Source organism: Neovison vison, chromosome 6 (assembly GCF_020171115.1).
Source record: "Neovison vison isolate M4711 chromosome 6, ASM_NN_V1, whole genome shotgun sequence".
Taxonomy (NCBI): domain Eukaryota; kingdom Metazoa; phylum Chordata; class Mammalia; order Carnivora; family Mustelidae; genus Neogale; species Neogale vison.
In genome coordinates, this window is record NC_058096.1 from 115,082,307 (window position 1) to 115,102,594 (window position 20,288).

The 20,288-nt window shown below is 39.2% G+C and overlaps 1 protein-coding gene across 2 annotated transcripts; it reads left to right on the top strand.

Annotated features, from left to right (window-relative positions):
* The first annotated feature begins 732 nt into the window (after window positions 1–732).
* On the top strand, window positions 733–19,721 carry PLAAT1 (phospholipase A and acyltransferase 1). 2 transcript variants are annotated; one of them, XM_044255144.1, is made up of 5 exons: window positions 733–758; window positions 8,069–8,135; window positions 8,623–8,761; window positions 12,917–13,185; window positions 19,499–19,721. In XM_044255144.1, exons 3-5 carry the CDS (start codon window positions 8,623–8,625, stop codon window positions 19,598–19,600), a joined length of 510 nt encoding a protein of 169 aa, XP_044111079.1. In that variant the 5' UTR covers window positions 733–758; window positions 8,069–8,135; the 3' UTR covers window positions 19,601–19,721. The 2 variants fall into 2 exon arrangements, with proteins under 2 accessions (XP_044111079.1, XP_044111078.1); XM_044255143.1 differs by lacking the exon at window positions 733–758 and adding an exon at window positions 2,124–2,379.
* The last annotated feature ends 567 nt before the right edge of the window (window positions 19,722–20,288 follow it).

The following is a 20,288-nucleotide window of genomic DNA, read 5'->3' on the forward strand; positions in this document are numbered from 1 at the left end:
AGAACTCTAAAAATATATCAAAAAGGAAACATATAATAAAAATATAAGCTAAAAAAAAAAAAAGCTACCCAAAGCTACAGCCTGTCAAGTGTTCTAGTTTCCTTTCCACTTTGCCAGTGATTATATCTAGATCCCTCATGCTTTCCATGTCTTTCTATGTTCTCTCTCTGTCTCCAAAGTTGCCAAAGCCAGACCTAGTTTCAAACCATACAGATTCACCCTTAATTTTCATAACAAAACCTGATTCCTTTATAAAGACAGCTGCATCTTTACATAATTCTTATCCTACTGTGGCAAAACACATAAAATTAGCAAGCTATTTCAGCCCTTGACTCCTCCCTTTTAGCTGTGATTCCATTTAAATCAGAGTAAAAATCTAGGTTATGACTTGTTTGAAGGAAAGTCTTGTACAGAGCTCCAAAAGGTTCATTTAGCAGTCCACCAGGCTTTCCTTACTTAGCTGGCTAGTCTTCCTCGCCTCCCTTTTTTAGCAGTAAGAAAAGGGATACTCTTCATGCCCAGCTTTATTTTTAAACTTGCACGGCTTTATTCCTGGAAACCTCTGTTGACCTACCTGGCCTAAAAGAGAGTCAGTTAGGCCCTGCTCTGTCACATGCACCCAATTCATGCTGAATAAAGGACCTGCAGAACCAGAACTTTGGCAGGGAAGGGCAGAAGAGGTGAGGGAGGGGCACACCGGCAGCTGGAGAAGGAGAGTGGCTTGTCTTTAAGGAAAGCCCCATCCCATCAAGAGCCAGGTAAATTTGGGCTGGGAGAAACTAGTACCTGGCTGCGAGGGGGTGGCAGGCCCTTCCTCTCTCCTTTCTCCTTCCTCTCCTCTTCCCATTCTGAAGCTGATCTTAGGTTAGAGGGTGGTGATACGTAGGAGTCCAAAGGGTGCAGGGTCCATGTGTGTCCTCATAGCCTTAGGCTCTGGATCAGCCTCACAAGCTCTCATCCAGTAGGGGTGTGTGTCTTTGGAAAAAGGGAAATTTTCTAAGGCCACGCCCTCCTTCCACTTTTGCTGAGTTAAAGAACCGAGCTGCTTTCCTGGGGGCACAGGCACTAAGGGTCCTTTCCTGGGTAAAGGAATCTGCGCAACTCTAGAAGGGTGTATACTTCTAGCGGTGCAGTGTGCATGCATAACGAGTGTACACGAACATTTCCAGGTTCAACAAGACATTAATTTAGTAATTGCTGTGCCTAGCACAATCCTTGATACCATAAAAAATCTGATGCAAGAGTATCCCAGTGGCTAGGGGCCGGGGTGGGGAGGGCGGGGGCCCTCCCGGGAGAGTGGCTCCCTCATTGTTCAGGTTCCGCGCTGGGGCTGCGCGCTTTGACCGCTGGGTGTGCGCGTGTGTGCGTGCACGCGCACAGGGCAGGTGCCTTGTCAGGGCTCCTCTGAGCGAGGAGTGTGAACCCCGGCGGCGCGGGCCAGTGCGGGAGCCCGCAAGAGTGCGCGGCAGCGTCAGGGGGCGCCGGGGCGCGCGGGGGAGCTGGCGTTAGGCTGGAGGGCGGCTGGTGGGCGGCTGCGCCTTGACCTCTCCCGAGGGTAGATGGAGTGGGCCCGTGGCCGCTAGCCAGAGGGACGGCAGCTGCGAGTCCAGGCGACCCCAGGACCCCGACAGCTGCGGAAAAGACGCCCCCGGGCTTGAGCGAGGTGGGCTGGGGATGGTGGGGAGGACCTCTAGGTTCCCAAATAACCTTGTTTGCACCACCTGTCAGATGTGAAAAACTCGAAGGACCAGTATTTGTGCCCTTGTTACAAATGGAAGCACCCACTCCACAAGGAGAGACTCAGTCCCCAAGTCACAGAGCTATTAAGTAGCAGAACCAGGACTAGAAACTGGTCTTTCATAAGAAGTTTTTTGAAGCTATCGTCCTCACTGAACGAATACGGATAATAATACAAGTAATTGGTATTACAAAATATTAGATTTGGGGGATGGTGATATTACTTTGGCATTTGGGACTATTAATATGATTTATGTGTTGGAAAAACCCACCACTCTGTCCTCCCTGGGCTGGGGCTTCTCATTTCCTCATTCATTAAATATTTGCTCAGCAGTTATTTGTGCCAGGCGCTCTGCTAGAAACTGAAGGTGTAGAGACAAACAAGAACCAACCCTCCATACTGAGAGGAAGAGATTATTCCCTGGACACCAGTAACTGACGCAGGGGGGGGGGGAAACGCAATAGGCGTTAGATAACGCACCGTGGAAACTACCAAGGAGACGTCATTTCTGGCTGACTGCCAGCAGACCTGGGAAGGAGGCGGCATCTGACCTGGATCTCTAAAAGTGAGACTTAGGGGGGCATTTGGAAAGGGGCAGCGTATACCAGGTAGAAGGCTCAGTGTTAGCAACAAAATTCCAGGTGAGTGTGAGGAATAATGAATAGTTTGGTTTTCGTAGAACATAGGGATGAACATATGCAGGCAAGATGGGAAGTCAGTAGTGGGGAGCCTTGAAGGGATTCCAGGCAGTGGTTGAGTGAGGGTGGTTTATCTGGTGGGGAGGATGGTTCATCTCCTCAGCTATAGAGTGAAGATGTGGGACCAAAGTGCCTTACAGCTCTGAGAGGTTGCGAAGGAGCTGTTCTGGGAATGTGGGGCTTCGTGGAACCATCTCAGTGTACTGGGACCATGGATGAAAAAATTTGGCTGAAGTGGGAAAGGGTCCAAATCAAATTGGAAGATTGTTGGACTAGGGATGATCTGTGGCGGTGTTTCAGATTTCCAGCAGCTTTGCATTTTGGGGAGGAGTTTGTGGAAAAAGTGCTCTTAGTATTCCTGTAACACAGGTGGCCTCGTGGACATGAACAGCAGGTAATCAGCCTGTCTCTATCTGTTCAGGGGACAGTTGTATCTTTAGATGCACTGGGAGGGACCAACAAGGAGCTGTAAACAAGGTAGCCTGTTTTGGCAGTTGAAACGAGAAATTTCTTGTATAAAGATTGTAGATTTACCTTCATGCCACTCTTTGTTATGAACTAGACAAACAATTCTGTGCAGATGAACTGTTAAAGTCTTTTTTATCTTAAAGGAGACACACAGAGATTGTAATAGAGGACTTTAAATATGTATCTTTCATTGGTTCTGTGTTATCTCATGTTTATGAAGCACACTATTATTTTCGTGTGCCCAGATGAAATGGGTAGATGTGGTCCATGTAAATCAAGTTACCCAAGCAGACAGGTTATAGCCATTTGTCTAAGGTCTGAGTCTAGGCGCCTTTTAGATGCTTCTAGCCCACCTTGACACCCCTCCTGCAGGAGAAGATTAGGGATTCCCTGAGTTCCATTTCCCATTACTCTCTGGTTCTGCATATAAATGTTTAAAAACTTTCTGTGTTGTTAGATGAAATATATATTCCATGTGCTTTGGCAGCTTCTCCCTGTGATGGGCTTTTGAGAAGAGGGAAAATAAGAAATATTTAGTAGCAGTTCCTTTGGTTAATGGTGTTAATCAATGATATAAAGAAGGAATATGTAGGCTGAAATAAGAAGACGGACATGGAATTGAATTCTCTCTCTGCCACTTACTACCTTTGTGACTTTATGTCTGACAGATAACTCATCGGAGCCTCAGGTTCCTCATCTGTAAAATGGTGATCATAATAATCAGCTCACAATGGCTAACTGGCCCAAGAGTGTGCTAGAAGGGTTGCTGAAATGCCAGCAATGGAGGCAGTACAGTGTGAATGAGCAGAGGCAGTTAGGATAAGGAGCCTGATCTTAGAAGGAGGCTAATCTGAGTCCAGGTTGTGGGTTCTGGCCTTTCCCACTGTGTGACTTTGGGTAGGTTCCTGAACTGCTTGTGGACACCATAAGCCTCATCTTTAAAATGGGGGAAATAATTCTCTCTCGTTCGTGGTGTTGATTTGAGGATTCCCCCTAGCAGCGTGCTGGGGAAACAGAAGGAGAGAACATCAGAGCTGAAAGGGACCTGACAAGGCCTCCTAGCCCTAATCACTCTCGCCTTCCACCACTACTGTGGAAATGTCATTTTTATCAACTCTGACTGTATTTAAACATTCCCAATGACAGACTGCTACCTGCACAAGGTGCTCTATGCCATTGTTGGACCACTTTCGATGAAGTTTTCCTCCTACACAGCTGAAATCTGCCTCAATATAACTTCCACATATTTGTCCTATCCTATGTCCTATATTTTTAAAAAAGCATTGGACTCTTTTCTCACTAATATTTTTGTTTTTAGGTAATTCTCGATCCACATGTAATTCTAAGAAATAACACAGAGCGATCCCTTGCACCTTTCCCCAGTTTCCCCCAGTGATAACTTCTTGCATACTGCAGTGCGATACCACAGACAGGTTATTGCATTGATGTGATCAAGATGCAAAACATTGGGTGCCTGGGTGGCTCAGTGGGTTAAGCCGCTGCCTTCAGCTCAGGCCATGATCTCAGGGTCCTGGGATCGAGTCCCGCGTTGGGCTCTCTGCTCAGCAGGGGGCCTGCTTCCTCCTCTCTCTCTCTCTGCCTGCCTCTCTGCCTACTTGTGATCTCTCTCTGTCAAATAAATAAATTAAAAAAAAAAGATGCAAAACATTTCCATCATCTCTAGAATCTCTCATGTTGCCCTTTTATAGCGACACTCTCCTCCCTCTCACCACTTCCTTAACCCCTGGCAACCATTATTTGTTCTCTCTTTCTCTGATTTTGTCATTTCAAGAATATTCTATAGATAGAATCCTACGGTAACACACTTTCTGGAATTGGTTTTTTTCACTCAGCATAATTCTGTGAAGATTCACTCAGGTTGCTGCACCTATCAGTGGTTTGTTTCTTTTTCTTCCTTAGCAGTATTTCATGGTATGGCTGTCCCACAATTTATTTACCCATTGAAGGTCTCCTAGGCTGTTTTCAGTTTGGGGCTATTAAGAATAAGCTGCTCTAAACACTCATGTATAGGTTTTTGTGTAAATATAAGTCTTCATTGTCTTCAGTCTCTGGGGTAAATGTCTAGCAGTACATCTCTGGATTGTATGGAAGTTACAAGTTTTTAAAGAAATTGCTTCAATTGCCGTTTTATGTTCTCACCAACAAATGAGTGATATAGTTGCTGTGCATCCTTGCCGGCATTTTCTGTTGTCAGTATTTTTAATTTTTGTTATTGGGGTAAGTGTGTGATGTTATCCCATTGTGGTTTTAATCTGCATTTCCCAAATGGCTAATGATGTTTAACGTGGCTTACTTGACATCCTTGTCTCTTCTCTGGTGAAATGTCTTTGTGTCTTGTAGTCAGGTTCTAATTGCATTCCGCGCTCTTTCACTCTTGAGTTTTGAGAGTTCTTTCTAGTTCTCAGTGCTCGTCCTTTCTTAGTTATGGGGTTTGCAAATATTTTCTCCCATTTTGTAGCTTGTCTTCTTGAGCTTTTAACAGGGTCTTCTTCAGTGCAAAAGTTCTAAATTTTGAGGACGTCAATTTGCCAATTTTTGCTTTTTATGGATAGTACTTTTGGTATCAAGACTAAGAACCCGTCTATCCTAGATCCTGGAGAATTTCTTTTATGTGCTTTCTCCTCTATGTTTTATAGTTTTACATTTAATTCCATGATCCATTTTGAAATATTTTTTGTATAAGATGTGAGACTTGGGTAGAGGTTTGTATTTACTTTTGTTTTGTTTTCTGTCTGTTGTTGGTTTTTTTTTTTTTTTAATGAGTATTCAATTGCTCTCCTGCCATTTGTTGAAAATCTTTTGTAAAATAACATCTGACCTTTGGTGAGTCAAAGTATCCACCTGTTACTAGTTACCCTATCTTGAAAATGAGGGGCTGTACTAGAACTAGATGGGTGTTATTCAGTCTCCATTCCTAGAATTTCTGGGGCCCCAGAGAACCTCAGTAGCAGCAGCAATGAGAAGCAGATGGGACTCTCATGCTCCTTCCTGACTTCATCCAGGATGGAGGTACTTTTGTGTTTTATATTTTTGTGGATCCCTCTGATATTTGATTTAATTCAGGGCCCTGCTGCTAAAAACAAGTTTAGAGAGCAGTGAATTGGATAATGTCTGATGTACCTTTCTGCAGTAAATTGCTGTGTTTCTAAGCACTTACTGTTGGAACTCACTTTCCCCTTACATATTAGCTTCCAATCTCCTCCCTTAGTTTCTTCAGTGGCTACTCATATGAAATGTTTTCCTTGTTATTCCACCATCCTTCAATATATATAAATGATAGGGTTCATGAAATCAATTAACTTACATTTCATAAATCAGTTTACAAACTATGTGTCAGAATTGAAAATGTGTTAAATATATTAAAATTGTGCAGTGGAATCATCCATTTCATGGAATTATTGTGGCTGAAAGGATAAGGAGCTCAAATCACACAAAAGCCATGAGCTACTTACTCAACATTTACACACAGCCACCTCTGTGGCTTACCATCTACCTGTCTAGCTTTGGCTAGTTCACAAAGCCTGGTTACAGTAGCTCACCACCACTGCCCCAGCATTGGGAACCATTTTGTACCCATATAGCTATACAGCCATATTTTTCATTTTCAGTACAATTCTCAATAAATTACATGAGATGTTCAACTCTTGATTATAAAATAAGCTTTGTAGTAGATGATTTTGCCAACTGTAAGCTTATGGAAGTGTTCTGAGCCTGTAGAAGGTAGGCTAGGCTAAGTTATGGTGTTTGGTGGGTTAGAAGAAGAAAATGCGTTTTGACCTGTGATATTTTCAGCTAACAATGGGTTTCCTGGGATATAACCCCAATGTAAGTGATCTGTATGAAGGTTTCAATGAGTATTTTCCAGAAGTTGGCATTAGCTATTGTATATTTTTTTCTACAAAATGTAATGGCAACATAATAAGCTCAAATAGTTGTTTAAAAAGTTAAATAGGGTTAATTGAGATAGTGCATTTGAAAAAAAAATGCTCTCTGTTCAAAGGATGATTATTATTGTAAGCTTGGCTAGGTCCCTGAATTCTAGTAGGCAGCTGTGTGTGTTTGCTGAATCCTATTCATAGAAAATGTGTTTGTTTATTTCATAGTATATTATCTATTTTTCCTTTTAGTGCCCGTGTGGCCAAATTCTGAACTCCATCTTAATAAGACGCAAACATATTTGACAGAGTGGTTAGACTTAATAGTTTCCATAAAGTTGTTTTAATAGTTATTTTTCAACAGATGGACAGCTTACATTTGGCTGGATTTCTGTGACAGTGTGATGATTGAAGTTTTCAACAGATGGCACACAAATACTTGGGAAAACACCCTCCCAATATTAAGTGTTGTAAAAAAGACTTTTAGAGTGCCAGAAAAATGATAGTCTGTACTCCCAAGTCCTTAGCCTATGCTATTATGATTATAACTTAGATGTTTTGGAAATTTCCCTTTCTGGCACTTGGATTTATTTTGTTAATGAGCATACATATCTATATTAGAGTGAGAGATGATGAGAAACTGCTGTCAATTAGAGATTCAACACGGATATAGCACTAAATCTCCTTTGAGTATTGAGGAATGTCTCTAACTTCCACCTGCTGAGTCATTCTACTTCCATGCCATACATACATAGGAAATGTAACCTCCCATAAAAATCAAACATCAGGGATTTCTATGTTCTTTCTGAAAATTTTTGACTTAAAAGAAAAAAAAAAACCTTCACCAACTCAGAATTTTCAGACATATTCATCAAGATGGTGAACTCCCTGACCTTTCAAGTTGTCTCACTTCTACAATGGCTACTTTACACTGTTTTTGGAATCAGTAAGTAAGGAATCAGACAGTAAGTGAAGCAGTAGGGGAGTGGTGGAAATCTGTGGGGATGTTTGTGGTTGTCATATGACACAGAGCATTTACTGATTATTTAGTGGGTAGAGACTGAAGTGCCTAGTCCTGCACGATACAGTTTGGCACAAGGAAGCAATGTCCTGTTTCTTACAGTATGACTGAATATCTGGCTGGCCACTCATCTGAGCCTGGAACTTATCTCTGGTTAAGTTAAATGATAGAGTAAGTTTTGCAATATAAGGTATTTTTTGCACAGAATATCAGTATCCACCCATGCCTTGTTCTTTGATTTTACTAGGCTGGTATATGAAAGGCGGAAAGACTTCTCATCTTCTGCTTCTGAATGTTGACCTTTTTCATGCTAAGTAAGTACAAGCATATGGACACTTTATTATGGGTTTTGGTACAGTCACAGACTGAGTGTTTACATAAAACAGATGTTATTATAAATTAAATTCCCCTTTCTATTCCCAATAGGACATCCGATTAATATTTTGGAAATTTTGTATGTAGGCAAATTATCCTATCTATGAATTTCTGGATTTAAAGAAGGAACTATAAAATGCTTACTATTGTAAAGGAGCCCTGGGATTGACCAGGATGAGAAGCATTGCTATAGAAAATTAAGCAATTAACAAACAAAATTCTATCTCACATCTTTTTCAACTGTATGCACATAATACAGTGTTGGAATCATTCAAAGAAAAGGACAGTAGCATGAATTTTAATAAGTCTTTAGTAAGGAATGCAATCCCAATAATTTCTGTGTGTCTATACTTCTATGGAAGTCTTAAACAGATTTTCTTTGGGCAAGTCATGTCAGCTAGATCTTCTTTGTGTCTATCATTTCAGATGGCGTTTAATGATTGCTTTAGTTTGAGCTATCCTGGTAACCCCCAGCCAGGGGACTTGATTGAAGTATTTCGTTCTGGCTATCAGCACTGGGCACTGTACTTGGGTGATGGTTATGTTATCAACATAGCACCTCTAGGTAAGGTTTGTTTACAGCAACTCCTAAGAGCTTTTGAGTTTTCTTGTTATAAGGAGGAATCATGAATGAAATAATGAAATAAAATAGAAACAAAATATAGAAAGCAGATAAACCTATCTGAACCAGGTTTAGAGAAGGACATACTAAGACCAAACTGGCATTGGATAAATCACAAAGACCAATTAACATTAAGATTTAAAACCTCTGAATTGGAAAAAAAAAATGAAGAAGTAAAAAATCCACTGGGGAAAATATTTGTCACAAACATTGTAAGAATCATTGTCTTTATATATCTCACAAATTATATCAATTCATTCAACATTTATTTATAGATTACTCAGCATATGCCAAATGCTATTCTAGATGCTGTGGATACATAAACATCAAAATCCCAACAAACAACTGGGTAAGGACCTATGAACAGTTTTTAGGAAAAGAATACCAGAAGCCAATACCTATCTTTATAGGTAGTAATCTAGAAATTGTATAATAAAATAATAGATTTTATGACTATCACATTAGCAAAGATTTTAAAATGATAATAGTGTGGCTAAGGCTATAAGGAAATAAAATCAAGGTTATTGTTTAAAGAAATGAAAGTTGCTAACATCGTTCCTGAAAGCAATTTAACAGTATGTATTAAAAGTCTATTTTAAAAGATTTTATTTATTTGACAGAGAGAGACATAGCGAGAAAAGGAACACAAGTGGTGGGGGTGTAGGGGAGGTGAGTTGGAGGGGGAGAAGCAGACTTCCTGTGCATCAGGGAGCCCAGTGTGAGCATCTGGATCCCAGGACCCTGGGATCATGACCTGAGCTGAAGGCAGAGGCTTAACAACTGAGCCACCCAGGTGTTCATATGTATTAAAAGTCTTAAAAGAGTTCATATATTCTGACCCTGTAATTGTACTTCCATGATTTTATTCTTCAGAAATATTTATAGAAATGTGGAATAACATTCCTTATAAGAGTGTTTACTTCTACCTCATTTATAACAGTTTAAAAAATAGACAATAGAAAAATAACAAATGTTGGTGAGGATTTGGAGAAAAAGGGAACCCTCTAGCACTGTTGGTGGGAATGCAAACTGGTGCAGCCACTTTGTAGAAAACAATATGGAGGTTCCTCAAAAAATTAAAAATAGAAAGTCCTATGATCCAGTAATTCCACTATTGGGTATTTACCTAAAGAAAATGAAAACACTAATTCAAAATGATATATGTATCCCTATGTTTACTGCAGCATTATTTACGATGGCTAACATGTGGGAGACAACCTAGGTGTCCATCCATAGATGAATGGATAAAGAAGATGTGGTATATAAATAATGGAATATTACTCATTCATGAAAAAGAATGAGTTCTTGCCATTTGCAACAACATGAATGCACCTAAAAGGTATTATATTAAGTGAAATAAATCAGACAGAGAGAGACAAATACCATATGATTTCACTTACATATGGAATCTAAAACACACAACACACACACACACACACACACACACACACAAGTGAACAAACAAGCCAGAAACAGACTCATAAATATAGAGAGCAAATGTGTGGTTACCAGAGGGGAGAGGATAGGGGAATGGATGAAATATGTGGAGGAGACTAAGAGACACAAAAAAAGAAATTCTCAGTTGCTTAATGTTCAATAGGGAACTAGTTAAATGAATTATGACTTTGCCACAGAATATCAGATATATGACATATCTAATAGTTGACATATTAGATATGTCAAACATATTCTATGTTTGACAGAATTCTTAGTTGCAAGTAACAGAAAACAAACAAATTAGGTTGAGCAAAAAGGCAAATTCATTGCTTCACTGAGGGGAACTACAAAAAGGGTGAAGATGGTACTGGACTCAGGGATGCTTGGATGAAAGGGATTGAACATGATTATCAAGCCTCATATCTGCATTTCCTTTCTGTATATTGTCTTAATACTCCCAGACTGTGTCTCTAGGAAGCTGAACTGATTAACCGTCAGTATCCTTAGGCTCTCATTTTTACAGTCCTGAGACCCAACAGAAGAGAGCTAATCCCTTCCTGTTCTAGTAAGAACTAGCATGGAGAACAATCCTAGTTCGTATAGTGTGGATCCCACGCCCATCACTGGACCATCCCTGTGCCCAGGAGAATGAGATACTATAACTGACCCATACAAAACCTTTTCTAGAAAGAGTGAGTCAGTTGTGGGATGGGGTGCTAGATAGGCCAAAACAATAGCTACTATAATGGCCATTAAAAAATCATATTTCTGGCCACATTTAATTGCATGAGATAATCTTGCATGATATTTATTTGAAAATTCCAGATTAAAAATGTAGTATGTAATATGATACCTAATTTGCAAAGAAATAATATATACACATGTGAATGCACACATATACATACATCTGTATTCATGTGTTAATAAGACATAATAGAAGTACATCAAAATAATAACAGTTATTTCTGGGTGGGTAGATAATGGGTGATTTATATCTACATGTTTATGTAGTTTTTTCTGTATTTCCTAAATGCTTAGAAATAAGCACAAATCATTTCTTAAGAAAAAATATATGCAATTAAATAGATTGGGACACAATACCTTTAGAAAAAGTGTTAGTAATCCTAGTCTTACTATCTTGAAAACATCTGAGAATTTTTAATGAAGTGGTTTTTGCAACATTTTGAGATATTTGCCTCTTGTTCTAGAGTATTGGAAAGAGAAATGGCAAATAAAATAACATATATGATAAAGAGCCATTAGTTTCTGCGGAGTCTGGTGATTACCATTAAGCAATGTTACATTATTTCTGCAGTTTTCACATCTGAAAAATAATAAAGAGATTTTCCTGTTCTTTTCTTATTTTCACACATTAAGCTCCATATTACTGTGGCTGTAGCATGGAGCTTTGATCATAGATACTGAAATCCAATTCCTGGTTCTGTTGTTAACTACTCACATCATATTTTGCAAGCCAGTTTATCTCTCCACACTTCAATATCCTCACCTGTAAATTAATTGCAACAGACTAGTCTTTAAAAAATTTAGGAATTCTAACTAGGAGATACAGGCTTTAAGAACTTGTAATGTATAAGGACTTTCAACGTGTAAGATAGTAACTGGAAATGCTGCTTGAAGAAAAGGAGCTTGGAAGGTAGGAAAAAAGAGAAGTAGAAAAAGGAAGAGTGTCTAACCACTATTTACATGGAGACACCCCCCCCACCCCATGATTTACTTGAACAAATAGCCAAGCATAGCAGTCTCAGGCAGATGGAGAGGGACCAGGGCCTGGCGTTAGAGCTGAACACTGAGCAATCATCTGTCCAGGCTCGGATACTGACAGTTATGGTCCCTGGCAGTCTAGGCAGATGCTTGCCAAATAAGGCAGCTGAAATGGAGTGGCAGGGGATGGGGCATATAACAGATGGGTGGGTAGGGCATAGCCTAGGGCCACATCTATTGGACCGCACCTACTAGGTTAGGTTCAGTTTCAGGACCTAGTTTCTTGGTCAAAAGAAACTGGCAAGACAAAAGCAGGGCCCCAGTTGACCCTATCTGACCCTTTAGAGCACTGAAGTACCATGCAGGTTTCAAATTGTACCATGCAGATTTCAAGCCAAGTTGAAAGGACAAGTGTAAAAGGCAGAGGAAGGGGTAAGGAGCACAGCTTCAAGACTAGGATGAACTCACTGATCCTAATACACAACTGCTGAGCTCCAGAGATAGTAGTCTAGAAGGTTCAGATGCTGAAAAAGAGCGTGTTTTATAGAAAAAAGTAGACAGTGGTCTTAGATGTACTGTGCTAAGAACATATGTATACCAAGATCTCTAACAATAATGCCAACTGATAGAGATTGTATTCCTCAAGAATGGGTAGTTTTCTCACCCAATCTGCTTAATGGGCAGATACAAATATTCAGAGAGTTTCCTTATATTCCCACTCATATTGTACTAAGTGTTACTGATAAACTTACAGAATGAGTTGTTCAGTCTGGCAAGATTAAGTGGCCTCTGGTTTGGTGGTAAGTTAGGAACAGAGCTTCCTTCCTTTAGGGATCTCAGTGACTCCATCAGTTCCAAAGGTGTGGCACTGTAATTATATGGCATTGGGTTTCACTGGGTTGTGTCCCTTGATCTTGCTAACTAGAATTCTCCTTATAGAGGATGGCATTTCTTCCTCATTTACGAGCGCCAAGTCTATATTCAGCAGGAAAGCCCTGGTGAAGATGCAGCTGCTGAGGGATGTTGTGGGAAAGGACACATACAGAATAAACAATAAATATGATGGGACCTACTCCCCACTCCCCATGGAAGAAGTCATGCAACGGTCAGAGATGGTTATTGGACAGGAGGTGGAATATGACATACTTGTCAACAACTGTGAGCATTTTGTGACTTTGCTTCGTTATGGAGAAGGAGTTTCAGAGCAGGTGAGTTTCCTTTAGAAGATACATAAAAAGGTTCTTACATTGGAAAAATAGTAACTACTGACTCTAAGACTCCCAGGCAGCAATCAGAAGGAAAAGGACAAGAAAATATGAGAATTCCAAAGGATAAAGGAAGGAATCTAGCTGAACAAGGTCATGTAGCAAGTTAATGGCCAAATTAAAGCTTGAATGTGGACATCATGAATTTGGGGCTGGAAGGAACTTGAAGCAGAACGAAGACCATAGCTTTTCTGTCAGTCCTATTACTCTCCGTCCTTCAGAGTTTTGTTTTGTTCTATTTTCCCATTTCCCTGTCATACAGCAGTTTCAAATCAGTAACCTCATGCACTGAAAAGAACATTCTGAAAAGAATGTTGACATTTTTAAGTGGGAGATCATTTGCCAAAAACATAGATGGTAACTCCGGGATTCTTTTCTCTTAGCTGAGAGAGGCCAACTAATGACAGGCATATTTTGGTGGATTTGAAAATGGTTTCTGTCTCCTTGCAATGCCAGTTTCAGAGGAATTGTGTGCTTTTAAGCAGCTCCTTTGATTCATTGAGCTTTTGGATGATTTTTTAAAAATGGATCGATTATTTTTAAAATAGCATGCAATGTTGCCATTTCTCACACTATTTTGTAGCATAGCAGATTCCTAACTAAAAGCATGCTTGATTCATTTGCCTTCTTTTTTCCTATAATATCACCAATCCAATTCCAACACGGATGTTTTAAGCTAAAGATTTATTAAAGTGATATAAGAGAATGAATAAAGTTTTCCAGTATCTTGAAACTGTTGAATCTGTTATATAAAAGTCTATTCTAAGGAATGAGTTTACAATTCTTCTCATGGAAGCTTGGGAAGATAGGAGAGGGAACATTATGAAAGGATACATTTGTTTTCATTAGGAAATAATTTAATTGGAAACTCATTTTTATTAGGAAATACATTAATATAACAAATGTTCTATTCACATGTAACAATAAATTGCTTCTGAACCAGAACACAGAGGCTATCCACATAAATTCCTGCTCATCTTCGCATTGAAAACTAGTGATACAGCTGGAAATGCAGTCCATCCCTCTCCTTTGCAAATGATAAAGTTGTCTGTTGTGTTCAACAAGCAATTTTTTTAATGTGGCTTTTTTTTTCCCAATTTATTTATTTTCAGAAAAACAGTATTCATTATTTTTTCACCACACCCAGTGCTCCATGCAAGCTGTGCCCTCTATAATACCCACCACCTGGTACCCCAACCTCCCACCCCCCCACCACTTCAAACCCCTCAGATTGTTTTTCAGAGTCCATAGTCTCTAATGGTTCATCTCCCCTTCCAATTTACCCCAAAGCACATACCCTCCCCAATGTCCATAACCCTACCCCCCTTCTCCCAACCCCCCTCCCCCCAGCAACCCACAGTTTGTTTTGTGAGATTAAGAGTCACTTATGGTTTGTCTCCCTCCCTATCCCATCTTGTTTCATGGATTCTTCTCCTACCCACTTAAGCCCCCATGTTGCATCACCACTCCCTCATATTAGGGAGATCATATGATAGTTGTCTTTCTCCGCTTGACTTATTTCGCTAAGCATGATACGCTCTAGTTCCATCCATGTTGTCGCAAATGGCAAGATTTCGTTTCTTTTGATGGCTGCATAGTATTCCATTGTGTATATATGTGGCTTTTTTAAAAAAAGGGATTAGTACCACCTTTTTGCTTTGACTCTAATTTACAGTCCCTCATCTTTTCACCTTTCATACCCAGAATCAACTCAGGAAAATTAATCATTCCTCAACAACTAGAATGGTTCTCCAACAGGTTCTGTTGAAGACAGTGCTGTGACAGCTTTAAGAAGCCATCTAAACTTTGGAATTCTGCTGACCAGAGCTAAACCAATTTCTTCCCCAGGGGTTAGCTGGGTGGTTTTGGGAACATTGTTTATCAGTTTCCTAATCTATAAACTGAGGTTTTTTGGAGGATTATAGGAGATATTTGAAGTCTGTTAGCACACTGTATTACATATTATCCATCACCAAACCAGCAAAACTTGGATGAATATTTTTAATTGCAATATTTAAAAAATTTTATATATCTTTGTTGGTACTCTTCAATAAAATGTTGACCTGATAGAAACTATAGTATTTGTATTATTATTTTCATTACTATCAATAATTAATAGTATTATTACTAATAATAGCTAATATTGGATTCATTTTTAGATCTCCTCAGGGCTTTGGGGTCTTGAGCTTAGAACTGTTTTTTTAGGGGGAATGGCTGTGTCTTTATCCCAATTTAAAAAACTCAAATACATTTAAAAAGATTAGAAAGGTGGAAGGATTGTAGCCCCATCTTTTTCTTCTTTGTGGTTTTCTGTATTCAAAAAAACAATAATAGACTTTATTTTTTAGAGCAGTATATAGTTCACAGCAAAATTGAACTGGAAGTTTAGAGAGTTCCCTCAAAGCCCTCCCCATTAGTCATGTACACAGCCTCCCCAACTATTAACAGTCTACATCAGTGTAGTATACTTGTTACAAAAGATGAACCAACACTGACATGTTACCCACCAGAGTACATAGTGATGAAAGCTGGAATATGTCACCTCAAAATATGTGGCATAAGGATTATTTTGAGCTGAAGGCAGTTGAGAAGCAAACCCTAAAAGTGGGACATACATTTTCAAAGGTGTCCCTCTGCCCTTCTCTAACAGGAAGGACAAAAGTTAATCATCCAGGACAACTGGTGGTTATCATTAAGACTCTTACCAGCCTGGAGAGGACACCAGAGGAATCTAAATGACAACCTTAACTAACTATATTTTGTCATAAGTTTCTCATATATTTACCTTCCCATGGTCCGCTGCTCTGGGAAGCCTAAAAGTGCTTTCTTTTGTTCTGTCATTACTCTACAAACCTACTGTTCTTTTTTGAACATGCCATATAAGCCTGAATTCTACTCCACCTCTTTGAGATACTCTTCCCTGAGTTTCTCCCATGTATATATGAGATGAATATGTTAGTAAACTTGTTGGTTTTCTTTTGTAAAGTTGTCTTTTATTAATGAGGTTTAGCTGAGAAACTAATGGGGATACACGAAAAAGTTTTGCCTCTCCTAAAATAGTTTACATTAGGGTTCACTCTCAGTGTTGTACATTCTATAAATTTTGAGAGATGTATAGTGACATATATATACATCACTATAGTTTCATACAGAATAATTTTCCTGTCTTAAAATTCCTCTATCTTCTGCTTGAGGATTCATCTGTCCTTCACTCTAAACCTCTGGCAACAATTGAGCAGTATGCATACTAAGCAATATGCATGTAAAATTTCTTCATCTATTTTCATGGTTTGGTAGCTCACTTTTCTTTATCACTCAATAATATTCCATTGCCTGGATGTACATTCACCTACTAAAAAACATCTTGATTGATTTCAGTTTTGGTAATTGTGACTAAAACTGCTAGAAACATTTGTGGGCAGGTTTTCATGTGGATATAAATTTTTAGCTCCTTTCATTAAATACCAAGGAGCATGATTACTGCATTGTATGGTAAGAGTGTGTTTAGTTTTATAAGAAACCACCAAAGTGTCTTACAAAGTGGCTCTACCCTTTTGCATTTCCACCAACAATAAATGAGAGTTCCTGTTTTTCCACATCTTCTTTAAGATTTGGTGTTGTGATCATTTTGGGTTTTAGCCATTCTGCTACGTACAGAGTGGTATCTCATTGTCTTACTTTGCAGTTCCTAAATCTGTGAAGTTAAGCATCATTTCATGTGCTTCTTTGTCATCTGCATATCATATTTGATGATGTGTCCTTTGAGATCTTTTGTCAATTATAGATTTTTAAATTGGGTTCCTTGCTCATTTTCTTTTTGTTGAGTTTTAAGAGCTTTTTGTATATTTTAAATAACAGTTCTTTACCAGATCTGTCTGTTGGAAATGTTTTTTTTTTTTTCTAGTCTGTGGCTTTTCTTTAAAAAAAAAAATTTAAATAGACATTTGCCACTGTTACAGTCTTAAAAGGTATTAAAATGTGCCTGCCTTTGTGGAAGATGGCAGCACCCTTGAATAGGCCTGGACAAGCTGAACTGTGATACACTCTGACTGTGCTTCAGTGCATAGCACTGTGGCCTTAGTCTCAGGGGAAGAGGAATTTTGATAAGCCCTGCAGTCATCTGTGACCCAGCTACACTATGTCAGGACACAGCACTCCAGATTCAGCTAATGTTTCATTGGTCATGTATAGATCCTCGGAATGCGACCTTTATTCTTTATGAACCCTGTAAAGGATAAAATGTGAAGAGTCAGCTTAAGTGATTTTGTAATCCTAAATTATAAAATAAAAGCTCTTGTTCATAATAGTTCACTGAGAAGATTCTGGGATGTTATATTCTTGCAGGTCAAATCCCATTACACATAACTCCCAAGAGATTATCCGAATTACTCAGAATTTTGCCATCTAGACTATAACTTGAAATAAGTTTTTGGGATTTGGGAAACTGCCTACACTGTAGGAAGTAGCTTCCTTGTCATGGTATCTGGCATATGTGCTCTCAGGGGGTTTTGGTTTAGGATCACATTGCTTTCCCCAGACCTCTTAGATCTGTGGGATTTCTCTCACCTCTTATGTTTCGAGCGGCTGAAGGAGACAGAGTGAATTAGGTCTGCATTTAGCTGGGACCACCCTACCCATAGGCCTCTGCCACCTCCCCAAGCTATCTTTTGACTCCTCTTTCTAAAGGCACCAATTGCACCTTCTTATTTGTTTATTACCTTCCACACTTCCCCATCTCAGAACTTCCTGGGATCTCAGTCTCTGCCTGAAATTAAATGAGGGTTAGGCTTGATTTATAATCCTTGATTCTTGTCTGATTACTGATTTTGCCCCTCTTTGGAATGTTGTCCTGTATCTTGTATCTTCCTGTCCCTTTGGCTTTCCATGTGCCAAGTGGGTAGCTCTATGCTGCGGCAAATTCTGACTCTTCCTTGGGAAATAACTTAGGTGGTGACTCATTAAAATGTATGAATAAAATAATCAACCAAACAGAATTAGAATTGTAAACTAAATTGGATTTGTCAGTTGTTTGCCAGTGCCATTCTCCCTGGCAACTGAAGATGGTGGCAGAGCAGGGAGCTACAATGACAGGCCTTGTCCCTAGAGACCACAGAATGGTATAACATTGTGTTTCTTTCTTGGCCAGGCCCTTGTGGTCTATTTCCAACAGGGAAGCTACAGTTGGGGAGGTAGCACTGTGTAGCAGTCCTGTGGGGATGGCAACCTATGTGGGGAAGGCCTGTGGGTTAGACAAAAGATACGCTCAAATGTGAGCTGGGTCCCGATTTCCAGTATTTGGGTTGATCCCTAGAGTCATTTGGGAGAAATGTTTTGCTTTATTTGAAAGCCTGATTCTTAAATCCCAGAGAACAACTGTTGTTTTCAGAATACCTGATGACTCTGAAGCATCTGAATGTGACCTTTGGGTCATAAAATTGCACTCAAACTCATACAGATGGAAGGCAATATTAGCTGAGTGCCATGAAAACCATGAATATTCATTAGATCCCTCATCATGATGGTGATTAATATCCTTAAAGCTATAAATGTCTGAACTCCTTTATGGACAATTGAGCTTGAGAGTGGTTTATTTTAGTTTGTCTACATGAGAAATTAATTTTTGACACAATAGTTAACATCATTATTGACTTCTTTGGAAGTTTGTTTATCAAAATAGAAATTGTATCTACCAAATAAGAGCTTATAGGTATTTAGCTTAGATGACATCTCTGAATTATTTTGCTAGTAAACATTCTCAAGTCAGAAAACACACACACACACACACACACACACACACAGATTTTTACCCTGGTATAGGCCCAACCAAACCTGTATGTGTTAGGAGATAATGATTGTTTAGAGGAGATTGGTTCATGACTCAACCTGTTTCTAAACATCATGGTGGTATGACCTCAGGCAAATCACTTAACTTACCAAGCTTTGCAAAACAGGAGTACTACCTCCCAGATGTACTACCATGCTTATAAGGAATTGTGCCATAATGAGTTATAAATTGTTGGGGACCACAATAATATGAAGAATATATACATATGTGTATTTAACTATATCTTTGTCATAATTATAAAAATCATAAATTTATTTGTTCATACACAGTTAAATTTTACATGAAGCTTTAAATTTATCCTTTGTACATTAAAAAGGTCTTCGTTTTAAGAAACAAGCTAAAGTTTGGATTTAAGACAGAGATGCCTTTAGAATAAGATTTGTTTTTTGTTTGTTTCTCATTTCTTTATAGGCCAACCAAGCAATAAGTACCATTGGGTTTGTGGCAGCTGCTGCTGGTGCCTTCTCACTCCTGGGCTTGTTTCCAAAAAGACAAAGAGCAAAATACTATTAACAATTTACTGAAGAGATATTGGAACTGAAGGAATTTGTGAGGAGGGGAAAAAAAAAAACTGGGATGAATACTTATTTTCAATGCATCATTATTGTTCCAAATTCCAGTGATGGATGGCAGGCTCTTTAATAAATTGCTTACTGATACTATCTCATCATTGAGCCATGGAAATTTTTCTTCCTAAAGGCAAGGATTTGCTGTGGCAGCTTGCACAAGAAGCAGTAGCCTTTTGAGCAAGCCAGCAGCAGATCTTAACAAAATCACATCATATTTTATCTTCTACCATAAATGTTGTTTTCCTTTTTCCTGAGGGTGGCTATTTTCTACTTTTCAAAGGAATAGAGGACAGTTTATATGTGATTTTAAAGGAAATGTTAAGAGCCCCAAATTGTTGAGATTGACATCTAACTTCATATTCCCTTTCTGGTCAGAAAAGAAACTGGGACATTTGAACATTTCATTAAGCAGTTTGAGGAGCTCTGATTAACAATCCATTTGAGAGTGCACGCCCATCTCTTAGTTCCTGTGTCGATGCAGGTGGAGTAGACGGGAGACAAAATTCTGTGCTCCAGCATTTTAGATCCAGTGATTTCCCTGGAAGTGACTCGTTTGTCAGGAGTATGTGACAAGCAAGAGTGGGCTGTTACTTCTACATAATTCCCTTTGGATTTTGAAGTATTTCAAGGAT